General features: G+C 41.0%; 1 protein-coding gene and 2 long non-coding RNA genes across 19 annotated transcripts; 2 read left to right on the forward strand and 1 right to left on the reverse strand.

The window, feature by feature from the left end:
• The first annotated feature begins 242 nt into the window (after window positions 1-242).
• LOC119026310 lies at window positions 243-9072 on the forward strand. 14 transcript variants are annotated; one of them, XR_005077099.1, is made up of 11 exons: window positions 243-473; window positions 2035-2495; window positions 2674-2797; window positions 2989-4033; window positions 4212-4335; window positions 4669-5125; window positions 5881-5983; window positions 6162-6285; window positions 6812-6980; window positions 7071-7191; window positions 8769-9072. It is a non-coding gene; the product is annotated as an uncharacterized LOC119026310 (long non-coding RNA). The 14 variants fall into 14 exon arrangements; XR_005077102.1 differs by lacking the exon at window positions 243-473 and adding an exon at window positions 7721-7850 and having other exon boundaries at window positions 2327-2495; XR_005077104.1 differs by lacking the exon at window positions 243-473 and adding an exon at window positions 7721-7850 and having other exon boundaries at window positions 2328-2495; window positions 7096-7191.
• A 4665-nt stretch (window positions 9073-13737) lies between these two features.
• Window positions 13738-16747, reverse strand: LOC119026206. Of its 3 annotated transcripts, none has more exons than XR_005077067.1 (5): window positions 16623-16747; window positions 15406-15518; window positions 15226-15301; window positions 14948-15117; window positions 13738-14750 (listed from the first exon to the last, which is right to left on the reverse strand). It is a non-coding gene; the product is annotated as an uncharacterized LOC119026206 (long non-coding RNA). The 3 variants fall into 3 exon arrangements; XR_005077068.1 differs by having other exon boundaries at window positions 16594-16648; XR_005077069.1 differs by lacking the exon at window positions 16623-16747 and adding an exon at window positions 16415-16469.
• Window positions 16731-26878, forward strand: creb1b (cAMP responsive element binding protein 1b). 2 transcript variants are annotated; one of them, XM_037110388.1, is made up of 8 exons: window positions 16731-16878; window positions 20320-20432; window positions 20591-20737; window positions 20860-20960; window positions 21338-21492; window positions 22241-22423; window positions 22723-22876; window positions 23065-26878. In XM_037110388.1, the coding sequence occupies exons 2-8, from the start codon at window positions 20328-20330 to the stop codon at window positions 23207-23209; spliced, it is 990 nt and encodes a 329-aa protein (XP_036966283.1). In that variant the 5' UTR covers window positions 16731-16878; window positions 20320-20327; the 3' UTR covers window positions 23210-26878. The 2 variants fall into 2 exon arrangements, with proteins under 2 accessions (XP_036966283.1, XP_036966284.1); XM_037110389.1 differs by lacking the exon at window positions 16731-16878 and adding an exon at window positions 17678-17949.
• The last annotated feature ends 569 nt before the right edge of the window (window positions 26879-27447 follow it).

A 27447-nucleotide genomic window follows, 5' to 3' on the forward strand; every position in this document is an offset into this window, starting at 1 on the left:
TGATAAACTCGAGGATGGAATCAGCAGCACGTCTGTAGATTATATCCCCACAATTTAAGATCAATAGAAAGACTGTCTCTCATACTTATCCCACAGTTCAAAGAAAAGTTTTCATGTGTCTAGTTCATGTTTCGGCGACTCACTGTAACCTGCAAGGCAACACGTTTAGATATGCTGTCATTTGATTGGCTGAAGGGTTATCACATTCTCAGCAAGTGAAGGTATCAATGCGCCTCTCGAGAAGAAGACGCACTGTGTGGGAGAGCTGCTGTAAGATAGCTGGTCTGACAGCGAGATATCAGTCTGCTTGTCGCACACTGTGCTGACGTAAATACACCAGGAAATCATGAAAGAAAATCCACACATTAGTATTTTGTTTGGTCTCAACATTTTTGCCCGTGTTTCTGCTCTGAAGATAGATAATGCCACCGAAAAAGAAAAGAGACGTCCAAAGCTATTTCACCACCCAGAGAGTAAGCAGTAACCTAGCTGCTAGGCTGTTGTTAGTTAGCTAACTACCCACACACTGCCTCCTAGCATAACATTAACACTCATTCTACTATGGGGTTACTACTTATTAAGGTGTTAAATGACTGCAGGTTCTGTTAGGTTAGTGTTTGCCGGTCGATTTGAAGACAAGTGGATGCGGTCCCACACAAATGCAACCATGCTAGCCTAGCATAATATCACCAGTCTTCTACTGTGTAAAACAAAACTGGTTTTAAGTGTAAGTTTCGAGGGTAGCACTAAAGCTAACTGTGTCCCCTCTAGTCTTTCAACCATTGTTTGCAATTACAATTAGTGAGTACCTGGCTAGTAACTATGAATCACTGCACACAGGAAAAACAGCAGCATGAAGCTAGATTCAGGTGAGGTGTTGACAATGTCAAATAGCAATTTCGTTTGGAGTAAAGATGGCATGAGCATTGCAGTTCTTTGTTTAAGGATGCCTTGAGGTTGTAATCTATAAATCTCATCATCTTGCTCATTATTTTTAAAATAACCGACAATCAGTTGACAGTCAGTTGCCATACATAATATATTGTAAATCCGGTTTTACTTGGCCTATCAACACGATTTAAAAACTGGTATATAGTTTGAAGGTTGCTGGAACAAATGAAGTCAGAAACGAGACTCACAGAGGCTCCGGCTCACTGCTATATCATCTTAAATTGGTCGAATGATTTTGGACGTGCTGGCGCGTCAGTCGACCCCAGAGGTCTGTATATATTGTCTATGTGAAGTTAAAGATGGGGGATCTAAATCAAGCTGAAGATCATTTTTTCTCAAGTTTTTCCAGCTGCTTTCCACTATAGGAGTCGCGTGACCCACTCTACCTCACACATTATAAAATCTGAAGATGAGCTAAAAAACCTTTAAACTAAAACTGTGATGATTTCAAAACCGTAAAAGATTTTAAAAAGCTGAATACATGCTGAATATTTCAAAGTCTTGTTACTTCTTCTAAGTTGTAATGGTGTCTAGAGGGCAAACTATGAAGGAGAAGAGGTTGAAAGTCTGGTGGGTTTGAAGAGGATTTGAAGATTTTCCCATTCACTTACACTGTAAATTTATGTTTTAAATAAGCTGAATATTTGAAGAAGCAGAAGAAAAGAAAAGAAAGCTGAAAAGTACAAGGCCAAAAGAGCTTGAAAAGCTGAACATTTTCATAGACGAATGGTTTCTCCAGCTAAATGTATGCTGAAGTAGTACCAGAACGAATTTTCGTGTTCACAGTTGTAAAAGATGTTGTATAGTCAAAGGTGCAGTAAGTGCCAAGTGCAGAAAGGCAATTCTTTTTATCGAGAGCAATTAAATATTGCTAGGAACAAAGGTTACTATATAAATATATACAGATTTGTGTGTACACTGTTGTAACACATTATGACCAGTTTTAAGCACCATGACATGAAGCTCTGCTTTTCAGCACTCTCCAAAATGTCCAACTTCAGCAGTTTCCTCTGACTTCACACATGTTAACACATTAACTAACCATACAAAACTAATCACGTCAAACTGGTCGTGTTTCTCTAGGTTTCAGTGCTGAGCAGCATCAAGAGCAAAATCGATAATCTCAACTACATTGTTGAGCTTATTGCTTCATTCCCAACTAAATTTAGAACTGCACTTTAGAGCTGTTGGATACAAGCCTACATGATTACCTTGCCAGTATAGATAAATGCATTCCTCTGGCTGACATCAGAACCATCATCAAACAGGTATGAACACAGCACCGTCAGATGTAAAGCAAAACACTGCACGCTCTGTCAGTTTCGGGCTTTGGTATATTCTTACTGACCATTGTACTGTCAGATGGCCACAATACTAGACACGCTGAAGTGAAGTGTGGAGATCCACGATGATCTCCACCTCCAGAACATAATGATGGTGAATCACCAAATACGACCCTTCATATTCAAGCTGATAGACTTCAGTGAGGCCTTTCTCTGATCAGAAGCCACGCGAGACATGCTTCTGCAACCACTCCATATTGTGTAAGATGGATTATCTGTAGTATTATTATTATTACACTGGTATAAGTCAGGAGTTGACCAGTTTTATCATGAAGAAGCAGCTGCCTGCTTCCTCCCTGTAAAATGTTCATTCCACGTGTTCCCTTTCCAAAATATGACAGTATAAACATCCTGTGTAATGTTTCTCTTCCACCTTCAGGTCTCCAGAAGTTGTACTGGAGCTTCCATTTTCTGAGGCCATTGATATGTGGGCCCTGGGCTGTGTGATGTTTGTGATGGTCTACAACAATGCACTGCTCGAAGGAAACTGTCTCTATGAAATAGTAAGTCATCCACTACAGTCAGACAATCTGTAGATTACGAAAGGTTTCTCTAGCTAAATGTATGCTGAAGTAGTAGCGGAACGAAATTTGAAAACATATTTAATATTTCACCTTAATATTTATATATTAATACATTCCAGATTCACACTAATAAAGATGTAGTAATCCATTATTTGAATCAACTTGTGCAGGAACTAGAGATTATGTTTACAGAATGTGTTTACATTCAAACTGGTTGCTAGGAGACTGTTTCTTTGATCCAAGGCCACTCTGGAACTGATCATGATGTTCTAAATATTTGGGTGCTCAACATTATTTAACCAACTAACTCAGGTCTACAGACACATCTTTTAGGTGATTCGAAGAGGAGAGATGTATTCAACCACAGTGAGTCAGGCAAGTCACCCTAACACTTTTCTACTTGGGAATCTGTATGTTCAGTTACTGTGAACCAAAGTACAGCTATGATTTTAGCAACTTTGAACATTAACTGAGTGGAAATGCGCGTAATTTTAATAAGGCCGCAGACAGTCAGTTGACCACTAGTATATAACAGTACATGATTGTCTATGTAAAGACCTAACGCAGTTGTTCAGCATGTTTAGTGTAATCTAACTGTTGACAGAAAACAGTGGATGGTAGCAATTGTTATGTTCCTTCAAAGGGCAGAAAGTAACTTTTCCTTTTTCTTGTTTTTACCCATTTTGTCTCTATATTCTGAGAGAAAAATGTCATCTGATGAATCCTGTTCATCCTATTCGACATTGGAGGTCCACGTCCCCAGCAAAATTGAGTTCCTGGAAGTTCTGGGAGAGGGTAACTTGGGAGTAATGTTGAAATGTCAGAGGACGGTCACCGGACAGATTGTGGCAACAAAGTTTGTTAAATCCATCTGCAAAGAAGCTGTCAAGGAGGTGCGATACTTTTGTGATTTTGGTGTTCACCGTTGTAAAAGATCTTGTATAGTCAAAGGTGCAGTAAGTGCCAAGTGCAAAAAGGCAATTCTTTTTATTGAGAGCAATTAAATATTGCTAGGAACCAGTGGATGGTAGCAATTGTTATGTTCCTTCAAAGGGGCAGAAAGTAACTTTTCCCTTTTCTTGTTTTTACCCTTTCTATCTGTATTCTGAGAGAAAAATGTCATCGGATGAATCCTGTTCAATGAATCCTCTTCAGTGGGGCCTTTTTCTGATCAGAAGCCACGCGAGACATGCTTCTGCAACCACTCCATATTGTGTAAGATGGATTATCTGTAGTATTATTATTATTACACTGGTATAAGTCAGGAGTTGACCAGTTCTATCATGAAGAAGCAGCTGCCTGCTTCCTCCCTGTAAAATGTTCATTCCACGTGTTCCCTTTCCAAAATATGACAGTGTAAACATCCTGTGTAATGTTTCTCTTCCACCTTCAGGTCTCCAGAAGTTGTACTGGAGCTTCCATTTTCTGAGGCCATTGACATGTGGGCCCTGGGCTGTGTGATGTTTGTGATGGTCTACAACAATGCACTGCTCGAAGGAAACTGTCTCTATGAAATAGTAAGTCATCCACTACAGTCAGACAATCTGTAGATTACGAAAGGTTTCTCTAGCTAAATGTATGCTGAAGTAGTAGCGGAACGAAATTTGAAAACATATTTAATATTTCACCTTAATATTTATATATTAATACATTCCAGATTCACACTAATAAAGATGTAGTAATCCATTATTTGAATCAACTTGTGCAGGAACTAGAAATTATGTTTACAGAATGTGTTTACATTCAAACTGGTTGCTAGGAGACTGTTTCTTTGATCCAAGGCCACTCTGGAACTGATCATGATGTTCTAGATATTTGGGTGCTCAACATTATTTAACCAACTAACTCAGGTCTACAGACACATCTTTTAGGTGATTCGAAGAGGAGAGATGTATTCAACCACAGTGAGTCAGGCAAGTCACCCTCACACTTTTCTACTTGGGAATCTGTATGTTCAGTTACTGTGAACCAAAGTACAGCTATGAATTTAGCAACTTTGAACATTAACTGAGTGGAAATGCGCGTAATTTTAATAAGACCTCAGACAATCAGTTGACCACTAGTATATAACAGTACATGATTGTCTATGTAAAGACCTAAAGCAGTTGTTCAACATGTCTAGTGTAATCTAACTGTTGACAGAAAACAGTGGATGGTAGCAATTGTTATGTTCCTTCAAAGGGCAGAAAGTAACTTTTCCTTTTTTCTTGTTTTTACCCATTTTGTCTCTATATTCTGAGAGAAAAATGTCATCTGATGAATCCTGTTCATCCTATTCGACATTGGAGGTCCACGTCCCCAGCAAAAGTGAGTTCCTGGAAGTTCTGGGAGAGGGTAACTTGGGAGTAATGTTGAAATGTCAGAGGAGGGTCACCGGACAGATTGTGGCAACAAAGTTTGCTAAATCCATCTGCAAAGAAGCTGTCAAGGAGGTGCGATACTTTTGTGATTTTGGTGTTCACCGTTGTAAAAGATCTTGTATAGTCAAAGGTGCAGTAAGTGCCAAGTGCAAAAAGGCAATTCTTTTTATTGAGAGCAATTAAATATTGCTAGGAACCAGTGGATGGTAGCAATTGTTATGTTCCTTCAAAGGGGCAGAAAGTAACTTTTCCTTTTTCTTGTTTTTACCCATTTTGTCTCTATATTCTGAAAGAAAAATGTCATCTGATGAATCCTGTTCATCCTATTCGACATTGGAGGTCCACGTCCCCAGCAAAATTGAGTTCCTGGAAGTTCTGGGAGAGGGTAACTTGGGAGTAATGTTGAAATGTCAGAGGACGGTCACCGGACAGATTGTGGCAATAAAGTTTGCTAAATCCATCTGCAAAGAAGCTGTCAAGGAGGTGCGATACTTTTGTGATTTTGGTGTTCACCGTTGTAAAAGATCTTGTATAGTCAAAGGTGCAGTAAGTGCCAAGTGCAAAAAGGCAATTCTTTTTATTGAGAGCAATTAAATATTGCTAGGAACCAGTGGATGGTAGCAATTGTTATGTTCCTTCAAAGGGGCAGAAAGTAACTTTTCCCTTTTCTTGTTTTTACCCTTTCTATCTGTATTCTGAGAGAAAAATGTCATCGGATGAATCCTGTTCAATGAATCCTCTTCAGTGGGGCCTTTTTCTGATCAGAAGCCACGCGAGACATGCTTCTGCAACCACTCCATATTGTGTAAGATGGATTATCTGTAGTATTATTATTATTACACTGGTATAAGTCAGGAGTTGACCAGTTTTATCATGAAGAAGCAGCTGCCTGCTTCCTCCCTGTAAAATGTTCATTCCACGTGTTCCCTTTCCAAAATATGACAGTGTAAACATCCTGTGTAATGTTTCTCTTCCACCTTCAGGTCTCCAGAAGTTGTACTGGAGCTTCCATTTTCTGAGGCCATTGACATGTGGGCCATGGGCTGTGTGATGTTTGTGATGGTCTACAGCAATGCACTGCTCGAAGGAAACTGTCTCTATGAAATAGTAAGTCATCCACTACAGTCAGACAATCTGTCAGTTACTTGCATTTCTTCACTTGTCGTTTTTATTAAATTAGTGCTCCAATTTACATTCCACATGTATGATGAGAAATCTAAACTGGGAGTCAAAACTAAGTCTACAGAGAACAGGGAATGGAAAACAGTCTTGGGCTTTTTTTTCTCAAACAGATGAAAATACTCAAAATTTACTTTGAGTATGGCAGAATGAAGTCATTTGATGTTTAGTGATTCAAAGAACATTGTACCTCAATTCAATGGGAGTTGTTACCATTAGTACATTGTTAAAAACAGAACAGACACTTCCAGGATGACCTCCCCTACTCTGCCTCTGATTGGCTTACCCTGATATTTTTACCCAACCCATCGCACTCCTCTTGCCTAAACCAAGCCAACCAAAATAAAACAAAAACTGGCCATTCAGATATGGGCGGGTCATTACTTTGCCCTCCTGCGAAAAATACTTTGTTTCTTCTTGCATATTTTGATGCTATGCCGTGTTTAATTTCCAGATGAACTGCACTGTCGAAGTCCTTGGTGTCCCAGCGGACTATATTCTTAACAATTCTCTGAAGGCAGAGTACTACTGAAAGAAGACTGAGTCCAACAGCTGGAAGTTCAAGGTCCCGCTGATGCCACTACGGAGTTTGTAGCCCATGCAGTCAGTGTTTATGTTCCAAAGTAAATAAAGAAGACACTGTGAAGAATTTATCATCCTTTATTTCATGACCGCACAATCTTTCTGTGACAATGATTTGCCTACCTCCTCAGTTGCTTTTGTAACTTCGCCTTCCAGTCGCCCGTCAGGGCAGAAAGCCTTCACGACCAGTCCCTGCTCAGAGCACCGCGGCTGCACATTCCTCTCTGAAAAGACGCGCGGGAGGCCAAAATGGTCAGTCAGTGCCGCAGCTATATCACCGCAGGATGTCCCACTTGACCCCCTAGTTGTAAAAAATTCTGAATATTCAGATAAAGACTTGACGACTTCAGAATACTGAAATCATCTCACAAACTACAATGGTCTAAGGATCAGATCAGAAGTGTTTTGGCGGCATACGGTGCCTTCCAGTTCATTAAAACGACCTACAGCAAAATATGGAATAAAAATGTCACTGTTATCTTCATACCCAGTTCCCATTCATGACCACAGTATCTCATATCAGTTAACGAGTAGCTTCCTGCTTTTCATTTTCTGATTTTGACTTTCATTTGACTTTCAAAATCGGAAAACGGACAACAAGTCGTTGTTTCCCGTTTTTCGCTTCAAAATAAGAGAATGAAAAACATAGAATGACTCATTTCCTGTTATTCCTTTTAAAATTGGAACCCGAAAAATGGGAAATGACTTGTTAACCGATATTATATATTGTCTTCATGAATGGGAACAGGGAATGAAATAACAGAGCCATTTTTCATTCCAGATTTTGCCGTACGTCTTTAAAGACCCGGAAGGCACCATATGCCATGAAAACACTTGATCTGATCCTTAAACCGGAACCGGATTTGGTGTCATGTCTCTATCTGAATATTCAGCGTTTATAACAGCCAGGGGTAAGGATGTAACGGTTACCGGTGTCATGGTAAACCACGATAAAATACCCAATGGCGAAGGTTACCGTTTACGCTTTAATTACCATGGTAACCACTGCGGTTGATAACCACAGTGTGGAAAACTCGAAAGATACTTACAAAGTCTCACTCCACTGGTGCAGCGTATAACGTGCACTTGTTATGTAGTGAAAAAGTCATGGTAGAAGGAGCATGTGATAGTAGTGCCCTGAAGGCATTTTTCCGCCTTCAAAGAGAACCAAATCTGAACTGACGGATGCCTATTTTCATATTTTTGTTCATGTATGATAAAATAGTAGCCGTACAACCGGGCATGTTAAGTAAGTTAATGTTTATGTTAGTAATAAATGTCAAACATTGTGGAAACCCCAGTACAAGTGTCGTGGTACAAACTACCTCAACCAAGAACTGTTGATGATGATGATGATGGTTCTCACTGTTACGTCTGGATGAACAAACTGATCTAGATTCATTTTGCTGAAGCAGTGCTTCACGTATAAGGATAACTCTGTATTGTTAATCTGTATCTGGTGTGTCACAACCCAGAGTTTGAAAACCACTGCTTGAAGATAAATAGCACACCTCTTGACTACTCTATCAAATTCAGCCAGTTTTAATAGATGCGTTATAGCAGGGCAAACACAGCTATGCAAAGGAGCACTGACAATAATCAGTGCTAACATTGCATCACAAGTTTTCACATAAATCAGATGTCTGTTGTCAGGTATAGTGAACTATAACTATCTACCCAGCTACCTACCTATGTCAGTTTCTTTTTAAAATGTGTCATCTATGTGTGTGTGTGCAGTGGGTGTCACTGAAAAAACTCATACAGAACATACAATTAAGTATAATAATAAGGTGCCCTTACATGTTTTATTGGTTTATGGCTTTTGTTAGATCACCAAGAAACATGAGCCCCATTCAGAAGACGCATAAAAGCTGCAGCCGCGGTTCGCCAATTCTCTGCCGATGGTGATTCACACAGAGCAAAGCATCTCTGCCTTAAAGACAAACCGCCGTGAATTCACACAGAAAGCCAGCACTGCGGCACCTAAAGAGGCGTGACGGTACAAGTCATGATAATGACTTTCAAGGTGCTCCGTGCTGTTCTGTCTGAATCCCTCACTCGCGGGACGAGTTCACATGATTTTTGGAAGTTTGTTTTTTAACTGATTTCATAAAAGAACATAAGTTCACATGATTTTTGTTGCCATGTTTGTTCCCTAAACTGATTCTTAAATTAATTAACAATAGAAAACACCCAGTTCTTGTTGTTGATGTTTTTTCTTCATTTTTTCTTCAAGTTTAACTGACCTTGTTGTCATGCTTGATTTGTAGTGCCAGTTTCTTCTGTTAAAGCAACATGGTCAGGTGGTGTAACTGGTTTGTGTGAATTGGTGTAAGCAGTATTTTTCATAAAAATATCATAATTTACAGGAAAATTAATGGGGAATAAGATGTAATCCTCAATTGCAATGTACTACCATATTTTTTTTAACAGTTTATGCATAATTTGTTTTTATAATTACACTTGCATACACTCTAGCTTGAAAAACATATGGTTACACCACTTGACATTTTTAGGAGGGATCCATCTTTTGTAAAAAAAAAAAAAAGGTTCAAAAGCTATTTAAAATTACATGAAACTAACAGAAATAGAAAATAAACATTTTTGCAAACCTGATGCAAGCTTTTAAAACTATTTATTAAAACATTTTTGAATTGCTCATTATGCAAACTCTTATTTGTCACTGACCCTTGTGTGTAGGTATTCAGCTGTCTTATATTAATACGTTTATATTGATAAAAAAAAAAAAAAATCCTTAATTGAACACAACATACACACATTTTATTGAATGAAAGGCTAGAAAAGTGAACTATTATCTTAATAACGTTGGCAGCCTCGATGGAGTTCAGCAATATGTCCTATAGTTGGCGGTTAAGTGTTGTGCGCGTTCCCATGCATGCGTACGTCTGAAACGGCTGCATCTAGAACTGAGGGGCTGTGGCCTTCAGGGCTCTCCGGTTCTACAGTTAGACCCTTCTCGATTTCACTCACTAGTGGTTTGATCTACTGTCAACCAATGGGCTATAGGTCTACAAGAAAACTGGACAAGTAGCATGTGACTTTATGATTATGTTGATGACTTTTCTTAATGGCATAGGAGGTAACGATGCCGCTACGGAGTTCGTAGCCCATGCATAGTCAGCGTTTATGGTCCAAAGTAAACATGAAGAAAACATGATAAAGTCATACAACGCCACCGCTCCCTCAACGTGCATCACGCGCTACGCGTGGGGCACCAAGTGCTGAGGGGGCACCAAAATAGCCTAATGAAAAATCATCATAGTCATAAAAAAGTAAGGATGTTGCCCCCCCCCAACACACACTTATCCTCCCAAGAGCGCCCTGTGGGTGCCCTCCCTAATCTCAGTGGTCTGTTGGATTGTGCCTGATTAAGTCTGAAAGCAGGCTGTCAACTTTTTGGGAAATGGCCCCGAAAAGACAGCAGAGATCAGGAGCAGAGAAATTAAGGATGAAGAAGCTGCCGTATGAAGCACACCTCAACGTCGGAATGACCGTTGGATATCCAAATTTTAAAACGTTAAAAACAAGTTCATTTTATGAAGGTGAATATAATTGCAGCAACACTACTGCTTTATGGTAGCGTTTCTATGTCACCTGCAAGGACTCGTTTACAGCACTGGTCACTTGGGAGTAAACGGAGGCAAAGCAGCATGGCGGAGACGGAGAGCGCAATGGAAGACAAAAATAATGTTACTAGTAACGTTACACTTGACGGGGATACAGATGCAGAACCCCAAAAGATATATATTGATATCGGGATATAAAATTAGCTATATCAAGATATAAAATTTTGTCCATATCGCACAGTACTAAGTACTTTATGGTTTATTTTGAAATGATGGTGGTCAGTACTGTCTCACTAACAGTTCGCAGCCAGTGCACAAGGTAGGTTAACAATTCCTCTTGCTTCAGACCATTTATTACTGTGTAGCGTGCGGTTAATAGTCTTTAGCCAGGCATTTAACAAAGTTTACCCTTGCATAGTGTCATTTGAGAATGCATATTTTGGCATTTGCAATACATAATAAATGCAGAGTACATCCTGCTGAAAAATTCAGTAGAATACTATTACAAGACACAGAGCAGCACAGAGAGGCTGCAGATGATAATTAAAATTACACCAACAAAAAAGTATATAAGTGATAATTGAGAGGGATTTTTTTTAGTCTACACATTGTTTTTTTTAGGAAAATCCTACTCTGGCCTTCAACGTAACGTTAGCCTAATATGCGGTGACACGTGACAACTGCACGTTTCTTTCTTTCTCCGCGTGTTCCGTGTCTCTCTCCACGTATGCCAGCTAGGTGAAATGATGTTTGAATAGTGCTGGGCAAGTGTGCATTTAATACTTTGTTTAGAAACCGAAAAATGCATGTTGGTCATTCTCTTGTTCGGTTCCTAACCTAGACCATCTTTAGACAAAAATTTAGGAGGCGTTTGAGGATTGACCTGGTAAGACTGCACACCCTGTCATGAGAAGAGGTAATAGCCAAAGATACATGCAGAAACTTCCGTTTCACTCAGCGACACAACTAGCCCCATTCACACTGCCGTTTGCATGCGGGGATCCTGCACCAATTCTCTGCACCCTCCTCTGTGTTCAAGTTTCAGTGGGGGGGGGGATTTCGCTCTGGCGCTGATCCGCCTCTGGAGGTAGTATCAGGGCCGCATTATTGGTGAGCCGTCCCAGTGTGAACGGATAAGCAGGAGGCGTGGAGCAAACATGGTTGTTTGCCAGGCACTGCACGGCGAAGAATTCATCATAAGTTAAGTTGCACTGGCAAGGCAAGTCTTTCAAACTGCTGAATGAAGTGCCTGGATCCATGAGCAGATCTCTAACTGGTTGGAGTGTTCATTTAGTCAATTTTTGCATTTTAGTGAAGGCCCTTTTTCTGCTTGGCTATTTGCACATCAAAGTCTGCATCATCTTGATCATATTTTGGCGGTAATCAATAATGGGGGGGCCTGGTGATGAATGTTTTATCCGTCGGTAGTTTCAGAAAGCCGAACCTGCAGGCTACATTTCCCTTCTTACAGGACTTGAATGTTTCCTGCTGTGTACCTGAACCTCTGATGCTATTTTGTGGGGTTTCGGATTTGTGTCAGGGTCGGGCACTTTACAACTAATGTATGTAACTAATATATATCTATAAATTCCATGATGTGACTATCAGGGTCGTCTTCAAATTTAGGTGATTTTTTTTTTTATCCAAATTAGCACGTGGATGTGTGGGCTTCCCCTGGCTTGGAACTCAACACGATAAAAATAATCTTCTACTTCACCAATCGGTTGTGAAGGAGGAGGATGAGGTTTGTCACGAGAGCATCGACTCTCTTTTCAAACACCAGAATGTCGCATTTTGTTTTCCAATCTAAATCTGAAAACAGCCCTAGTTCACCCTGCTTCAACTTTGATGAACTCAGGCCATCTCATCTCAGCAGCGGAGAACGTGGCAAAAAATGTTGGTTTTCCAATCTGACGAATCATCGCGTGCACATCTTTAAGTGTTTTAATCCAATAGGCTGAAGTGCCTCTAAGAGGCTGCATGAACCTGGTTGCATCTTGGCTCATAATGAGCTGTTCTACCTCATCCTCATCCTGGAGCATGAGAATGTTAATGATTCTGGTGTCTCTGGTTTTTGACTTTACTTTGCTTATTTGTATAGACAAACTATTTGTCGGGAGCTGAGTCTCTGTAGCAAACTGCGCAAAGAAAAGACAACTCTGGTCACTTCCAAAACGCGGATCTGCAGCAAAGAGCCTAGAATTAAAGTAGAGGCTCGGGGACAGGGAGACGGTTCTAGCTTCATCTAATGTGTTCGCTCCTCTCGGAAATTACACAGGAAAAGCCATGGCCTCTAACCAAGGTATGGTGACAAAAAACAACTGACTTGTTGCCTTGCGGGTGCAACACTAAAAACTCCGTCATCATGTGAAAGGATTTCCTGTGCAATGTCGGGGGGCTTGCATGCAAGTGTCCAGGGAGATGCCTGATCTCAGCTCCTCCTGTTAACTGTCCCGGCTCCTTTTGGCTTTTAAAAAATTCTGGCAGTCTCATCCATAAACTCATCTTTATATTCTGAATGTGTCTCTTTCAATTTCACAAGGCCAGCTAGCAAAGTCTTTTTAATCTTTTTTGGCTTTGGGGATGAGGTCACCCTCAAACCATAATGGTTCTAGCTTGCCAGTCTCTGTGTTTACATGAAATCCATGGGCAAGAGGGGATGGGATTTCCAGGTAGTGCTTGTGAGCCCTCTTCCAGACGCATACCTGGAAGTTGACTTGCAGGGTGGGAAGATGGAGAAACCTACGGAGATACCCTGTCAAAGCTCAAGGCTTGAGCCACACATTTTCTTGACTTTAATCTCTCTCACCTCATCAACCTTCTTGATTTGATGACTGAAACCATAGAGGCAACAGGTGAACTCTTCAACATCATCAAGAATCCACTCATTAAGCTCCCAAGAGTTCCCCGCTTCAGCAAAAATCTGGGTAAACTCGGAGTTCTGATTCAGAATCTTCATCGGTTGCACCTTCGCTTTGCCTTTGAATGCTGATGTGCAGTCAGCACCAGTAAATGCGTGCAAGGCCAGGAGAGCTGAAATGTGTTCCTCTAAGTAATGTTCAGCCAGCTGGTTGATGTTGATAAGATGATGTTGACAGTTGATGACTTGGTATAATACGAGGATGAAGACAACGTCAGAGTCTTTTGCTCTGAGTCTGACTGTTGTGATGTGAGGCCTTTTGGTTTGGATATACTGTTGTGATCGCTGGCTTCTTGATAACAGACTGCATGCTTAAGTCATTGTTATTCATTTTGTTGCCTGGACTTTGTTCTTCGATAAATCTTTTATTTTGGTACCAGGTTTTGTGTGACTGAACCCTCCTTTGCTTGATCTGTTATGTTGCATCCTGATACCCTGGTCCACCGGGGGGTGTAACATTATTCATGTAATTAAGTTCATAAAGTATAACAATATATAACTCAAGTCTCAACCCTTGTTTAAGATATTGTTTATATGCAAGAAAACATGAGTAATTCCATTTGGAAGGGTAATGCTGAAAGTTCCATTTTCTCCTATTTGAGGTACACTGGAGAAGTTTGGTCACATCAGGTGTAATCTTCTAGACAGAAAGGTCATCTTGGACTTCAATTGAAGCTTTCAAATGTGGGAAGTTTTTCATAATGCAGTGATATGGATAATGAAATGTTTGAAAATGATCGCCTTTGATGACAATTTGTTTTGGTCTTCTGGGATAAACTGAGGGTGATATTTGAAAATCAAAAGGCAGTAAGCCCCAGAGTATTATTCTGATAGTTTCCCCTATGTGTCAGGATGCAAAATGTATTTGACTTATTTGACCATTTATGCAGTTGCAGGACCCTAATATATGCAATTACATCATTTCGCTGGAGGCTTTTCTCAAAAAGGGAGTTTTTTGGCCCCTGAGGCCAAACAACTTGTGATGGCCCAATGTATGGGATAACAGGAAATAACAGTAAAAGAAGGGTAGCAAAAAACATCATGAGGGGTGGACCTGGCTCCCAGCCTATATGTAATTGAAAGGATGTGGTCAGAAGTGAACAAGAGTACATTTCCCTCTGAAGGCCGCACTAGTCAAGATGTGTGACCAGGAAGAAACTTGTATGGTAGACTGTTCAAATTCTGCATATCCAACAAAGGCCATTTTGTTGCAGTGTCAGAATTGACCAGCCGCTGCTCCACACAGGTCCAGCACCCCACAATAGATCCACAACAGGTTACGAATACTGGTCTCTCCATTATATCTGCAAGATGTCAAACAAAAGAGAAGTAAGTAACAATGAAAACTTACTGTGTGTGCATGCATGTATTTGTGTGTATACATGTATGTATGAGCACACTAGTAACGTAAAACTAAGAAGAACAATGAAGCAGACTGCATTGTTGCACTGTAATTATAGGGAATGCATCAGCAGCATGCTCATGCAATATATAAACATACCTTTGCAAACAGGGCAGGACAGACCTTCCTTTGCTGGCTGCAGCCCAGCACTGGTCAGTGATGCCAAAGTCCTGGACTTGACCACCTCAGACAGCCAGGTTATGTTGTCTGTCATTTCTTTTATTTGGTCAAGTGCCTGCTGGACAGTATTGCTGTCCTCGACCCTGCAACTTAAAGGTACAGAAAAAACATGAGTCAATTCAATAAATTATTTAACGAAGGAATGAAACCTTTTTCTCCACATTGGCATTTGCTTCATCTCATGTTGCAATACCTACCATTACCCGAATTCCTGGAAGTCCTCGTCCATCAAGGCAAAACTCTTCCGGGAATTCTGTTTCCAGTAGTGGTTGGCTTGAGAGTCAGAAAACATTTAGTTTACTTCTGTTTTTCAAAATAAACATTAACCTTAATTCAAAATAATAAACTGCAAGCAAGTGTTAGATCATATTACTTACTTCTTGTGCCTTCTGAGTCTGAATTCTCATTCCCCTGAGAGTCAGTAAGGGTGACTGGAGCATCAGTGCCAAGGGCATCTTTCACTGTGGCTGAGATGCCTTCAAAATAGTATCTGTAAAAAGTAAAATGACTGATGTCATATCCATTACAAGAAAATCTGCATTACTTCAAGTGTCAACACTATATTTTTCTGAGCATCCAAAAAGCAATTTTATAGGAACTGTTAATTGTTCATATGCAGAAAATGCAATATTTTGGACATTAAAAGGCAAATTGCACTACATGTCAAAGCACTTTGCTGCAGCAGTGAAATATTTTGGACATGGAATTAGCCTCTAATTACACTGCATCGTACTGTATAAAAAGTTATGTTTGATGCATAACTGAAATTCTTTGTGTAAGGTGTCTCACTGAGCAGCAGCACAGAAATCAATCCTGGCAACAGATGTGACCTGGAAGTGATTCACCTGTGTTTGCTAATGGGTAGATTTTGACTTTTGATTTTCAACTGTCTATGGTTTTTTGGGGGTTACATTAAAGCTGTAGATTGTTAAATCTATCTACACTTCACAAATGTGGAGAAAGGCTTGAATTTACTGTGATCGCCGATCTCTAGTCAGGGGTGGTTCTGCCCCAATGACAGATTTCTTGCAATGATTTTGTACTGAAGGGAAAGGTGGCAATAAAGTTTCTCAGCAGTTTACTACCCAATCAAAATTGTTTAAATTTTTAAGTCTCATTTATCCCTCGTCTGAATGAGATATTGAGAAAAATTTGATCAGTATTGTGGTGACAGTAATTTGATTGACTGCAGTGATACAGCCTCACACTAATGGGAGTTTGGTTCATTAACCACACATCTGGACACATCTGAACTGATAAAATATACTAAATATATTACTAATAATCAATTATTAAATGCTAACATACTTCGTCAAAAGATAATGAAGACGGACTATGACTGCTACACAGATCACAGTCTACATGTTTTGACTTTGCGGATCTTACTATGGCACAACCTCGGCTAATCAACCTTTTGAACCTAGCATGAATTTAACTCTGCGCAAAACTATGATAACTTCCATTGAGAACTGACGGCACCTGAAAAATTGCAGAAACAAGTAGTTACTCAGGATGATGCTTATTGACTTGGAGGTGAATTATTAAAATTAAAAACACACATTTACCAAGTGAAGGTGTTCGGTGGTCGCCTTACCGTCTTGGTGCCGAGCGCTTCCCGAGGACAGGGGGGTCGTCATGATCCGCCTCTCCTCGGTATTCTCCGGCTCTCTCCGTGCACACCTCGGTAATTTCCGGCCCGTGTCGCCATCTGCTTTTTCGTCCTTCTCCAATCTCCGTGTTGTTGTTCCCGGTGACGCGGCGGAGGTGTAGCCTGACGCGGGCTCTTACGTGTCGGCCAGAATAAAAGTGGAGCTCCGGAGGCCCGGGAGTGACGGAGGGAGTCTGTATCGGTAAGGACGGAGCGGTGTCCGGGGCACAGAGAGATGGGACGCGGCCGTAGGAACGTGTCGGTCTGGTCGGGTTCGGCCCAGTGGAGGAAACAAAGAGATCATGGCGCCGCGGTGTGTTTGTGGCAGGATGGAGGGAGGGGAGGCTGCGGCCGCCTCAGAGGAAGCGGAGCGAAATGTGTGGCTCTGACGGCGAGCCAGGGGGGCTAGATGGTGGGCTGACACACGGGGGGCTGTGACGGGACCGCGGCGATGTCCGCACGCTCAGCTGTCATGTCGTCCTGTAACGGACGGAGCTGTGTGCGCACAGATTTGCGCCGTTTTTTCCCCCTTAACGGTGCTTTGAAACCATTCCCCGCTACATGTTCATTTATTCCCATTAATGAGGCGTCATATAATCGGAATTATAAGGTGTCGTCATCACCTCACATCTACCTCATCCCGTTTCTGTCATGTGCTCGGCTCTGACTGACGGAGATCAGCCGCTGCAGGCCGTCGCGTTCAGTTCGCCCGCTGCAAAACACGAGATCAGGCCTGGAGACAGAACACGCTTCTTGTTTTTTGTTTTTCTTGGTCCGTCAAAATAAGTCGCGGTGGTCTCTGACCCCCTCGGGATGTGAGCGGCGTGTGGGTTAAGGAGGAGGGGTCGAGGTGGAGGGTGGAGGGGGCGTTGCCCGGCCATGTGGCTCCGCTGTCACACACGGAGCATCCGAGTGATTTTTGAAAAGCAGAGGGAGAAATGTGTAAAGCCAATCATGCAGCGGGGAGAAGCTACGCACAGTGTGAGATCACAGCGAAGCGGCCCAGATCACGCTGAGCACACACACACACACACACACACACACACACACACACACACTCAGCTCTCTGCGGCTCCAGTGCGTCTTGTTGATCTGCACTGATCCAACACGACCCGGTCCAAAAGCAGCAGCAGCATCACAGTGTGTCAGCCATGAGTTTGCTGCAAGAAGCTCCATCTCGGCCCGCCTAGACTGTGTTAAACCCCCGAGGTGACAAACGCCATTAGCAGGGAACACGACTATTACCAGTACAGTTTAACTACACTTTATGAAGGTAATTAGAATGAGCTGGAATTAATTTATTTGACTCAAACTGTTTGTTGTCTCTTGATAATTAATGTGTCATCAGGCACAGTCTCAGACATGCTAATGATGATATGACAGCCAAATGAGCTTTAAGTTTGAGTGAGGGTACTTCAGGAGGAACTTGTTATAACTACAATTAAGGGATTATGATATAGTTATCACACTATATATTGACTAAGTTGCTGATAACTTTTATGGGGTTGTTTTATTTCATTTTCTCAACTGAAAGTAGACACTTGATGCAGTCTGACTAATTGTCTGTCTCTGCTCAAGCTGGCTGGCATCATCCAGAAAAAATATGGAATCGAATGTGTCGATATGTTGTAGATTGATACTGATTAATACTGCTACCTATATGTATGTATTGCAAGAAGACTAGCAATCATTTTGTGGAAGCCAGTGGGTTCCAGTGAAGAATAGCCATAATAGATTGCTCGCGAATAAAGACTCAAAAGGCCACCCCAAACTGCTGCTAGCTTTCATGATTTCACATATCTGAAAAATATTAATAGTCAAACCAACAGTTCAATATCCAGAGGGCTCTGTCTTACGCTTGGTGCAGCGCATGTGTTGCTTGTTTCAGTCCGAGGCAGTTGTCTTTTTCACGCCCACGTTGTACAATTAGCAAATGTACTTGTGGTCAACTATGTGAGGTGTGGTCAGACACACTGATGGCGTTCTGCTATCTTGACTGTCAAAAAGCTGGTCTAAAGTCAAAGGTGTGTTTTCCGCTATTTGAGGAGTACATTATTGAGACTGTATGATACACAGGCTGCTTCAGATTATTTTTTTAAAGTTTCCGTGAATGCAGTAATGTCACTGTAAATATATATTGCGGGACATTTAATCAGCAAAACTAAAAGCTGAGGAGCAAAGACTCCAGAGAAAACAGAATTCAGCTTTGAGCTTCTGAAATAAATCCTTTCAGACAGGAATCAGCAGCTTCACTCCAACCTGGTGTTCAGTATGAATCTGGACTGTGTCTGTCACCTTTTGATAAGTAACCGGTTGATGACTCACAAGTTTTCTGCTGCTGGAGGACTGCTGCAGGTAATGTCGTCAATATTTTCCTCATTAAAGATGCACAGCTGTTTCACCCACCTGCAGTTGGTTAATATGATAATTTTTATGAGCTATCCCATCTGAGACCAGCAGACACAGAGGGAAGCTCAGCAGCGCTCCTCCTCCTCAGTTAAATATTAGTGTGTTTTCTCATGCAGTCAAACAGAGTTGTTGATGGGACAGATAACTGGGAGAGGACAGATGCAGAGGGTCCACATACCTGTTCCTCAGTGAAGAAGAGTGCCACAGTTAATAGCAGAGCTCCAGCTCCTGGCACACCTGGCTCTTGAAGGGAATTATAGATGACACTCTGATTGCTTTAGTTTGCCCCCATGCCCAATTCACAGTCTAAATACAACCCTTGTGGGCGTGCACCTGACTTTTTGCCCGGATTATCTGCAGTTTAACGAGCAAAAAGGGAATTTGACACACCAAAAATGCACCTATGTCACTTGCTTTAGATCGTGCGCCATAGATTGTATAAATGAAGACCCAAAGACTTTTCATTCACTCATATCAAAGCAGCAAATCCTTACAATTAGAAGCTGGAACCAGCAAAGGAAATTATTTATCGATTTTGTAGGAAATTGTTTTCTTTGATCGGTTAATTGAGTAATCGCTGCAGCTCAACAAAATAAATCACTGCCATACTGTGTACTGTAATTGTATAACAGTGGAAGCGCTCAAGGTGGTGCCTGGTGAAGGGAGATTAAGCTGATTAACCTCTTCATTAAAACATCTTAACACATCTAGAAAGAGGAGACGGTCTGACCGTTGGTGTTACAGATGATGTCGCCTGTTGTTCGTACTGGAGGCAGTAGGGTGTAACCAGAGATACAAATGTAGCTGTCATCATGAACAAATTCAGCGTTTGGAGCCCTTATTGTCGGCTGTACATGCCAGTCGTAGAGCCACCTGCCTTGCATAAACAATTCATCTAGACAGACTTGTGCATTACCACACCTTATTTTTGGCTTCAAGGGGCATTCTCCACTTGTTATCTCTAATTAACCCCAGTGTATTTAATGTTAATACTTATATACGTATATGATAACACTTTTCGAGTAAAACCAGCAAGAAAACTGTGTCAGCAGCACTGAAACCTACAGAGATATTATGGGGCTGTCACAGACCTGATCAGTCATCATTTGGAATAGGATTCAGTTCACATTACCAGGAGCCATAGACAGAGACGTTTCCTAATCTACAGGTATTGAAGCTGCAGCTCCACAGAAGTTCAGTTTTACCAGCTTCTCTTACTCTCTCCAATCCTCAGCTTAGCCAATGAAGATGGAGTCAGCAGTGGAGGTTCAGCAGGGGGTGGAGACTGCTGTGACGGAGACAGAGAGTCAGCAGATCACCTCTGCACAGATCGCTACTTTGGCACAGGTAACAGAAAACTTGTGTGTCCTGAAGAAATTAGTTACTATTTAGGTTCAGGAAGTGCAGCTACAACATTAAACACCAATTTTGATGGCACATATGTTTAAAGAAATAATGATAGTGCACATAGCAGTCAGCATGGTCACATCATTTCTAAATTCCAGGTATCCATGACGACGGGCCACGCCTCAGCAACAGGTCCCACAGTAACGCTGGTACAGCTTCCCAACGGACAGACGGTTCAGGTCCACGGTGTCATCCAGGCTGCACAGCCATCTGTTATCCAGTCCCCACAGGTCCAGGCTGTACAGGTAAACACACACATACGCACTACTAGTTGTAGGCGTTTCGCCACAATTTACAGCTTGTGAAGTAAGAAGGCTTTTTTTGTGCATTTATGTCTGATTCATTGGTTTGTCTGGTTTTTTTCCAGATCTCCACCATAGCAGAAAGCGAGGACTCACAGGAGTCAGTAGACAGCGTGACTGACTCTCAGAAGCGCAGAGAGATTCTGTCACGACGCCCCTCGTACAGGTAGAGTGTGTGTGTGTGTGCGTTGTGTGTGACCACCACCATGATGTCCCGTAACTATAACATTTTAAAGGCTACTTGTTACTTTATTGGCTTTAATATTTACAATTTTAAAGGGTTTTTATGTGCATCTGTAACTGCAAAAGTGAAAATTGTATGTTTTGTTTGTCTTTTGTCTTTTCAAATGTGCTTGTAGGGGACAAAAGTTCAATTAATTTTCATGCTCCCCTTTTTTTCCGGCGAGTATCTCATTATCTTATGTTTCAGTGTAAACCAAAACAGTGAGGGCATGGTAATGCTCATCGAAAGGTGATGTGAAACAAATGCGATATTTGACGTGAATAAATGTGAAACAGTTTCCACGCTGTTTCTCTCAACAGGAAAATCCTGAACGACCTTTCGTCCGACGCACCAGCCGTCCCTCGTATCGAGGAGGAAAAGGCTGAGGAGGATTCATCCGCTGCCGCCGCCACCCCCGCAATCACCACCGTTACTGTCCCGACACCCATCTACCAGACCAGCAGCGGCCAGTACAGTAAGTAGTAGATGGCTCGGTGGAGCTGATGGAGTGAACTCCACCTGCCACACCCTATTTAAACATTACAGGTTGTGTCACAGTTATCAGTGGTCAGTAATCCCCTTTTAACTTGTATATCCCCTTTGAACCAAACTTAACATTCAAATTAAATAAATGATACTCCTGAAAAGTTTTATACTAATGTAGAACATAGAAATCAGTCGCAAACGCTCATCCTGTCCTCTGTCGTTCTCCCTCTGCTGTTACTGTGAAGTCACTGCCTGACAGGGAAGGCTGGCTGAGGGAGGAGCTGCTGCTTTCAGCTTGTCAAGGAAGTGTATCTAATGTCACCTTGTCTTGGAGTGTCTCTTCCTGATAGATAAATATGGCTGAAAATATCTTTAGAACCCTAATAGAAAGCTGTGATGGATCTGGGCAATCCTCCAGCTATTTCATCAAGCTTCTTTTGTTGAGACCGATTCTTTTTTTCTAAGAAAGTAGTCAGTTGTTTACTCACCAGCTGTCTGAGGGAGTATTTCATCAGACAGAATAGTTTGGACACAATCATCAGAATATGGCATGATGCATCATGTTTGAACATTAAAGGTGTAAGGCATAAAACAGGCAAGCACCTCTTGATGGACGGCTCACCATGATGGTTCCTGGCCATTATGGATAAAAACAAATTTCCTTCTCTTTGATTTGATGACCCGTCATTTGTTCTCACTCTCCCTCTGGCAATCTGTCCCTCTCATCCAACACACAGTTGCCATCACGCAAGGTGGGGCCATTCAGCTGGCTAATAACGGTACAGATGGAGTCCAGGGCCTTCAGACTCTGACCATGACCAACGCAGCAGCAGCCCAGCCTGGAGCCACCATCCTCCAGTACGCACAGACCAGCGACGGCCAGCAGATACTGGTTCCCAGTAACCAGGTGGTGGTCCAAGGTGAGAGGATTCTGTTCTCGTCGGTATCAATGAAGTGGTTTTGAATAGGAATGAAACACCTGATATTTGATTTTACACCTCCATTTATTGCCTTTGAATGTAGCCATTGATTTTGTTACATGTTTTATTATGTAATCTTGCAAAAAGAAAAGCATTTCTTCTTTCCAACAATCGTAACTTTTACCCGGTTGTAGCAAAAACAGAATATTTCACTATTCTCAGCCAGCGAACAAGCTAATGACACATTGATTCTCCAAGTTAAAGTTGTTTCATCACTCTCTGCCAATCCCATCTTTCAGCTGCCTCAGGTGACGTCCAGGCCTATCAGATCCGAGCAGCCCCGGCCAGCACCATCGCCCCGGGAGTGGTCATGGCCTCCTCCCCTGCCCTCCCTGTCCAGGGCGCCACAGAGGAGGTCACCCGCAAACGGGAAGTCCGCCTCATGAAGAACAGGTATGAAAAGAGTAGGAAGTGTGTCTGTGTGTTTTTATCTCAGTCGTGCATGTCTTTACTGTTGTTTCATAAACTTCCAAATACCCAGCCTAACATGTCTCAAGATACATCATAACAGCCTGCAGAACAGGCCCCAACAACCACCAAAATGAATAAAACAGACAAATTGTTTGTGATCCCTCCTACAGAGAGGCAGCACGCGAATGTCGCAGGAAGAAGAAGGAGTATGTTAAATGTCTGGAGAACCGAGTGGCTGTCCTGGAGAACCAAAACAAGACGCTTATTGAAGAACTGAAAGCCCTTAAAGACCTTTACTGCCATAAATCTGAGTAGTCGCCGTCCTGAACACCAAGCTGGGGAAAGTAGCATTTCAGTTCTTTTCAAATATTCTGACTGTTCGATTCTGCCTGCCTGGCCCTCCACTTTGCACACTGCCGGCTCTTTTTGATGAAGTCGCCCTAACCCAGTTTTGTGTAGACTACCTGCTCTCCAGTAGGCTGTCAGTACAATTCATTTAAAGTACACTAAATTGTTCCGGTATCATTAAGGTCTGTCCACGTTAATCATCCATGTCTGATGATGGACACTGGCACACTACTAGCTGAAACTTTATAGTCAAATCAGCTGCTGAAAGGGGTCAACATGTTGCTCCACACAACTCCTAGGAGAGCCTTGTTTCTGTTGTAGATTTGGCTAATACCCAAATATCTAGAGATGCTTCACTGGTAAATGTTATCCAATGAGGCTGAGTGAATAATATACCTAAGTCTGCTTTAAACAAAACAAGTGTTTTTTGGGCATTTTCATGGCTTTATTTACACTACAGATGGGGATGGGGGGAGGGGGTGGGACATGCAGAGGGGGGCCACAGGAAGAACTTGAACCCTGGGCTGCTGCATCAGTGGTCAAGTGTTTGCTTATTCAGCAATAATGCCCAGCAAGTTGTCCTTTAAACATTAGCACTGTTGCTCTTGTTACCTGCAGTATAAATGACTCTGCCCTCCGATTTAAAACAGGTGCTTAATTGTGGGCAAGAACTGTTTATTGCTTCCTGACAGGTGATTTTACAGACACCTGACACATACTTATAAACAAAAACGTTCATTGGCCATAGTGTAACTTAACATTCACAGTGATGAGTACATTGTGAAAAGACCCAGCATGTAAAGAACACTGATTATGAAGACTTTGAATGCGCTGACATTGTGACATTAAAAAACGCTACCAACTGCCGTTGTTGAAGGAAGTGGCACTGTGCATCTCCACAGTCATGTGGACGTTCTGCTATTCCATCACAGACAGCTGTCAGGCAAATCCTCAAATCCTCATCTCACCTTCCTCTATACTGGCCAGTGAAAATGCAAAAAGCCTCTCTTTATGTTGTGTTCACACTTGTGTGTGAGTTTGACCGCGGGATTGTTTGTGTTCATACTTGTTACTCACATATGTTTAATTGCCCTAAACAGCAGGTATACTGTACTGTACACACACTGGAGCATCACAGTGCAATATGGCAGTTCCTTGGAGGAGGACCAGCTCCAGTGGATATAATTATTATTATAATGTTATAATTTTGATATATTATATTCCATGTATGCCAAAAGATCCTCTTGAATCATACAAACTGGACCTTTAGTTCCATTAATGCTGCAACTCAAAGCCCCATTTTTACTAAACATTCTGGAAGTGAAAACATTCAAGTATATGTAAAAGTTATTACGTAAACTGATTGTTGCAAAGGAACTCTGCACTTACTGTGGATCTGCACAACAGTAGTTGTAGTTGTTTTTTATGAGGCAAAGCACAATTTTAATGGATGTTCAGGTGTGTTCAAGGTTTAAATAATTGGCAGTGTGTTTATAACACAGCCCTCCTATGGTTCGCTGTCTCTCCATGTTATCAGCAGTGTGTAAAATGAGTGATAATTCCACTCACTTGATGTCAAAGAGGATAGAAAAAATGAACCAGGTTGCACAGAAATGCACATTTATTGAGAGTAATTTTAACTCCACAGACTAGATATTTCCAAATCCAGTTCACATTAGGGTCAGCATCATCTGTTTGTGCCACAGCAAACTGTCAACCAGTCACTGTCAGTGTCCACGATACTTCATTTTTCAGTGTGTTAAAATGTTGTGTCTGTTTGTGTCTGATGCGATGTTAAATGGTGGCAAAATATGGAGTGGACTTGGGATCGCAAGGGTTTTTGTGAGAAGAAGATTTAGGCTACAATCACGTGTTTAAAACTAATAATCTATGTGTATTCTGTCAAAAAGAGATCTTTTTTAAAATCTTTTTTGTGTGAGATTTTTGAAAAGATCCATGTACGTCTTTGCCTGTTTATTTTTTTTATATTACTGTACATAGATGCTACAGCATGTGTAGACCTTGTGTATTTCTGTTTATTTGATATGAAAAAGGTTTTCTCATGACTTGTATGAAAACAACTTTGCATATTTGTAACATACTTTAATGTATAATAGAAGAATATGTGTATTCATGTAAATCCACCAGGCCTACCACCGTCATGGCAGCTAAGTGTATGAGAAGAGGCCTTTGCTGGACAATGTTATATTTGGGAGCGCTGTACTCACACAGTGAGTGTTTGTGGAGAAGAGTGAGTCTGTTGAGAACAGTTGGCGTCCACAACATTTATCACATCTTATATATATTTTTTTATTATTATTTGGAAACTGCATAGCAGAACCCCTCAGTGGCTTCAGACTCAGCTACACGTTATGTTGTTAAATGTAAACAGTTTTTATATTTTCCAATTCATCAAACTAAAGCACAATTATTCCTTTCACGTGGACCTTTTTTATGTTTGTTTTATTGTACTCTGACTGTATTTGTTTTACGAAAAGGCTTAAATAGAGTTTTTGTATTTTTAATTTTGACATTAGATCAAACCTTAAGATTTTTTCCTCATCTAAAGTATGAAATGGATTAGGGCTACGATTAGGAACCTGAATTCTCTCTGAACATAAATATTTGACCTTTTTGGGGTAAAAAAAAAAAAAGAAGAAGAAGAAGAAACTCTACATTCCTAATAATTTCTCCTAATCACTGTTCATGTGAAATTAGCAAACTCATATAGCAGGAGATATATCCTGATAACGATTGTTTTTGAAAGCATCAAAGTTTGTTCAAAATCAATTTAACTCAAGCTCCACTTAAAAGCTTTCCCCAACACTTTCAAATGCATCTCTCCTTCAGCAAAAGGAGTTCACGTAGTTGTCATTAAGTGACATTGTACTATATCTTACTCATACAGGGGCAAGAGATATTAACGCTGTTCCTGTTCAGAGATGGGTTGAGAGCTCCAAATGCTTGTAAGAGGACCTTGAGTTAACATTATTTTGATCACATATCTCTTTCTGCGTTTCAAAGAATAAGTTTTAAAACTCTGATAACGAGGTGAGACAAGATTTCAGGGTGCTAAATGTCGCTCTAACAATAAGGTTGTGTTCCGTAAAATGTGTTTTGTTTGTTCTGTTTGTGTCTTCAAGAAGAACATCAGTTCATGGTTGCTCTGCAAGTTAAATGTTTTCACTTCGAAACATTTTGATATTGTACTGTATATAGTATGTATTTTTAATTTATCTTGAATTAAAGGTTTGGATCAGCTAAAGAAATCACACAGCACCTCACACTCGGGAGTAGTTCAGAAGACTTTGAATGCATCATTGCATTTTGACCCACAACATGTTAGCATGTACTGTATCTGTACATGCTGCCACTGTTATGCTCTCCTCCTACTTGTCACAGCATTATATTTTAAAAATGTATGCGCAGAGAACAAAATGCAGATGTAATCTTTTTGTAATGAATTTGAGGGAATAAACTGAAAAGGAGAGGAAACAGTTTATGTGATAGAATCCCTATTTAGTAACAGCTGAGTCATTGTCGGTGCCAGGGAGAGAACAATGTGTGGGTAGCATTCAAAACCTTCAGAAACTTAAGATGAAAACTTTTGTGATCATATTCTGGAAAAAAAAAAAACAACATTTCCACCTCTTGTCATACATCCAGTGCTGGTGCTGAAGAAATATCTAGTAATTATCTTTTTTCTGTTGATTTGATATAGTGAGCTAGCCTTGTGTTGTGATTACACAATATCTTTCCAACAAAACAAAAAGTCTTTTGATTTCTGTGCCAGAATATATATATATATATATATATATATATATATATATATATATATACACACACACATATGTAGATTTCTAGAACAGTTATCACATTTTTCTAACTTTTAATGTGATCAATTTATATATTGCCTCTTTTACAATATTCAAATGCCATGTATTGTATAGTGTCTTGTAGAGACGAGGTCACCAAATGATGCATTATATACTGTGTGTTTCCACATTGTCACATTATAAAACTATACCAGCCATTATCAGGCAGTGTTATACTGGCATTACATCACTCTTTTGTAAAAACTTGCTATGTCGCAATAAACTGCTCCTGAAGATTGTTATGTATTTAATTATGAATTAATCATTTATCATACATGAACAATGCATTCACGACAGACACTGATGATGATGATGATGATGATGATTCTT

This window comes from Acanthopagrus latus, chromosome 9 (assembly GCF_904848185.1).
Source record: "Acanthopagrus latus isolate v.2019 chromosome 9, fAcaLat1.1, whole genome shotgun sequence".
Lineage (NCBI taxonomy): Eukaryota > Metazoa > Chordata > Actinopteri > Spariformes > Sparidae > Acanthopagrus > Acanthopagrus latus.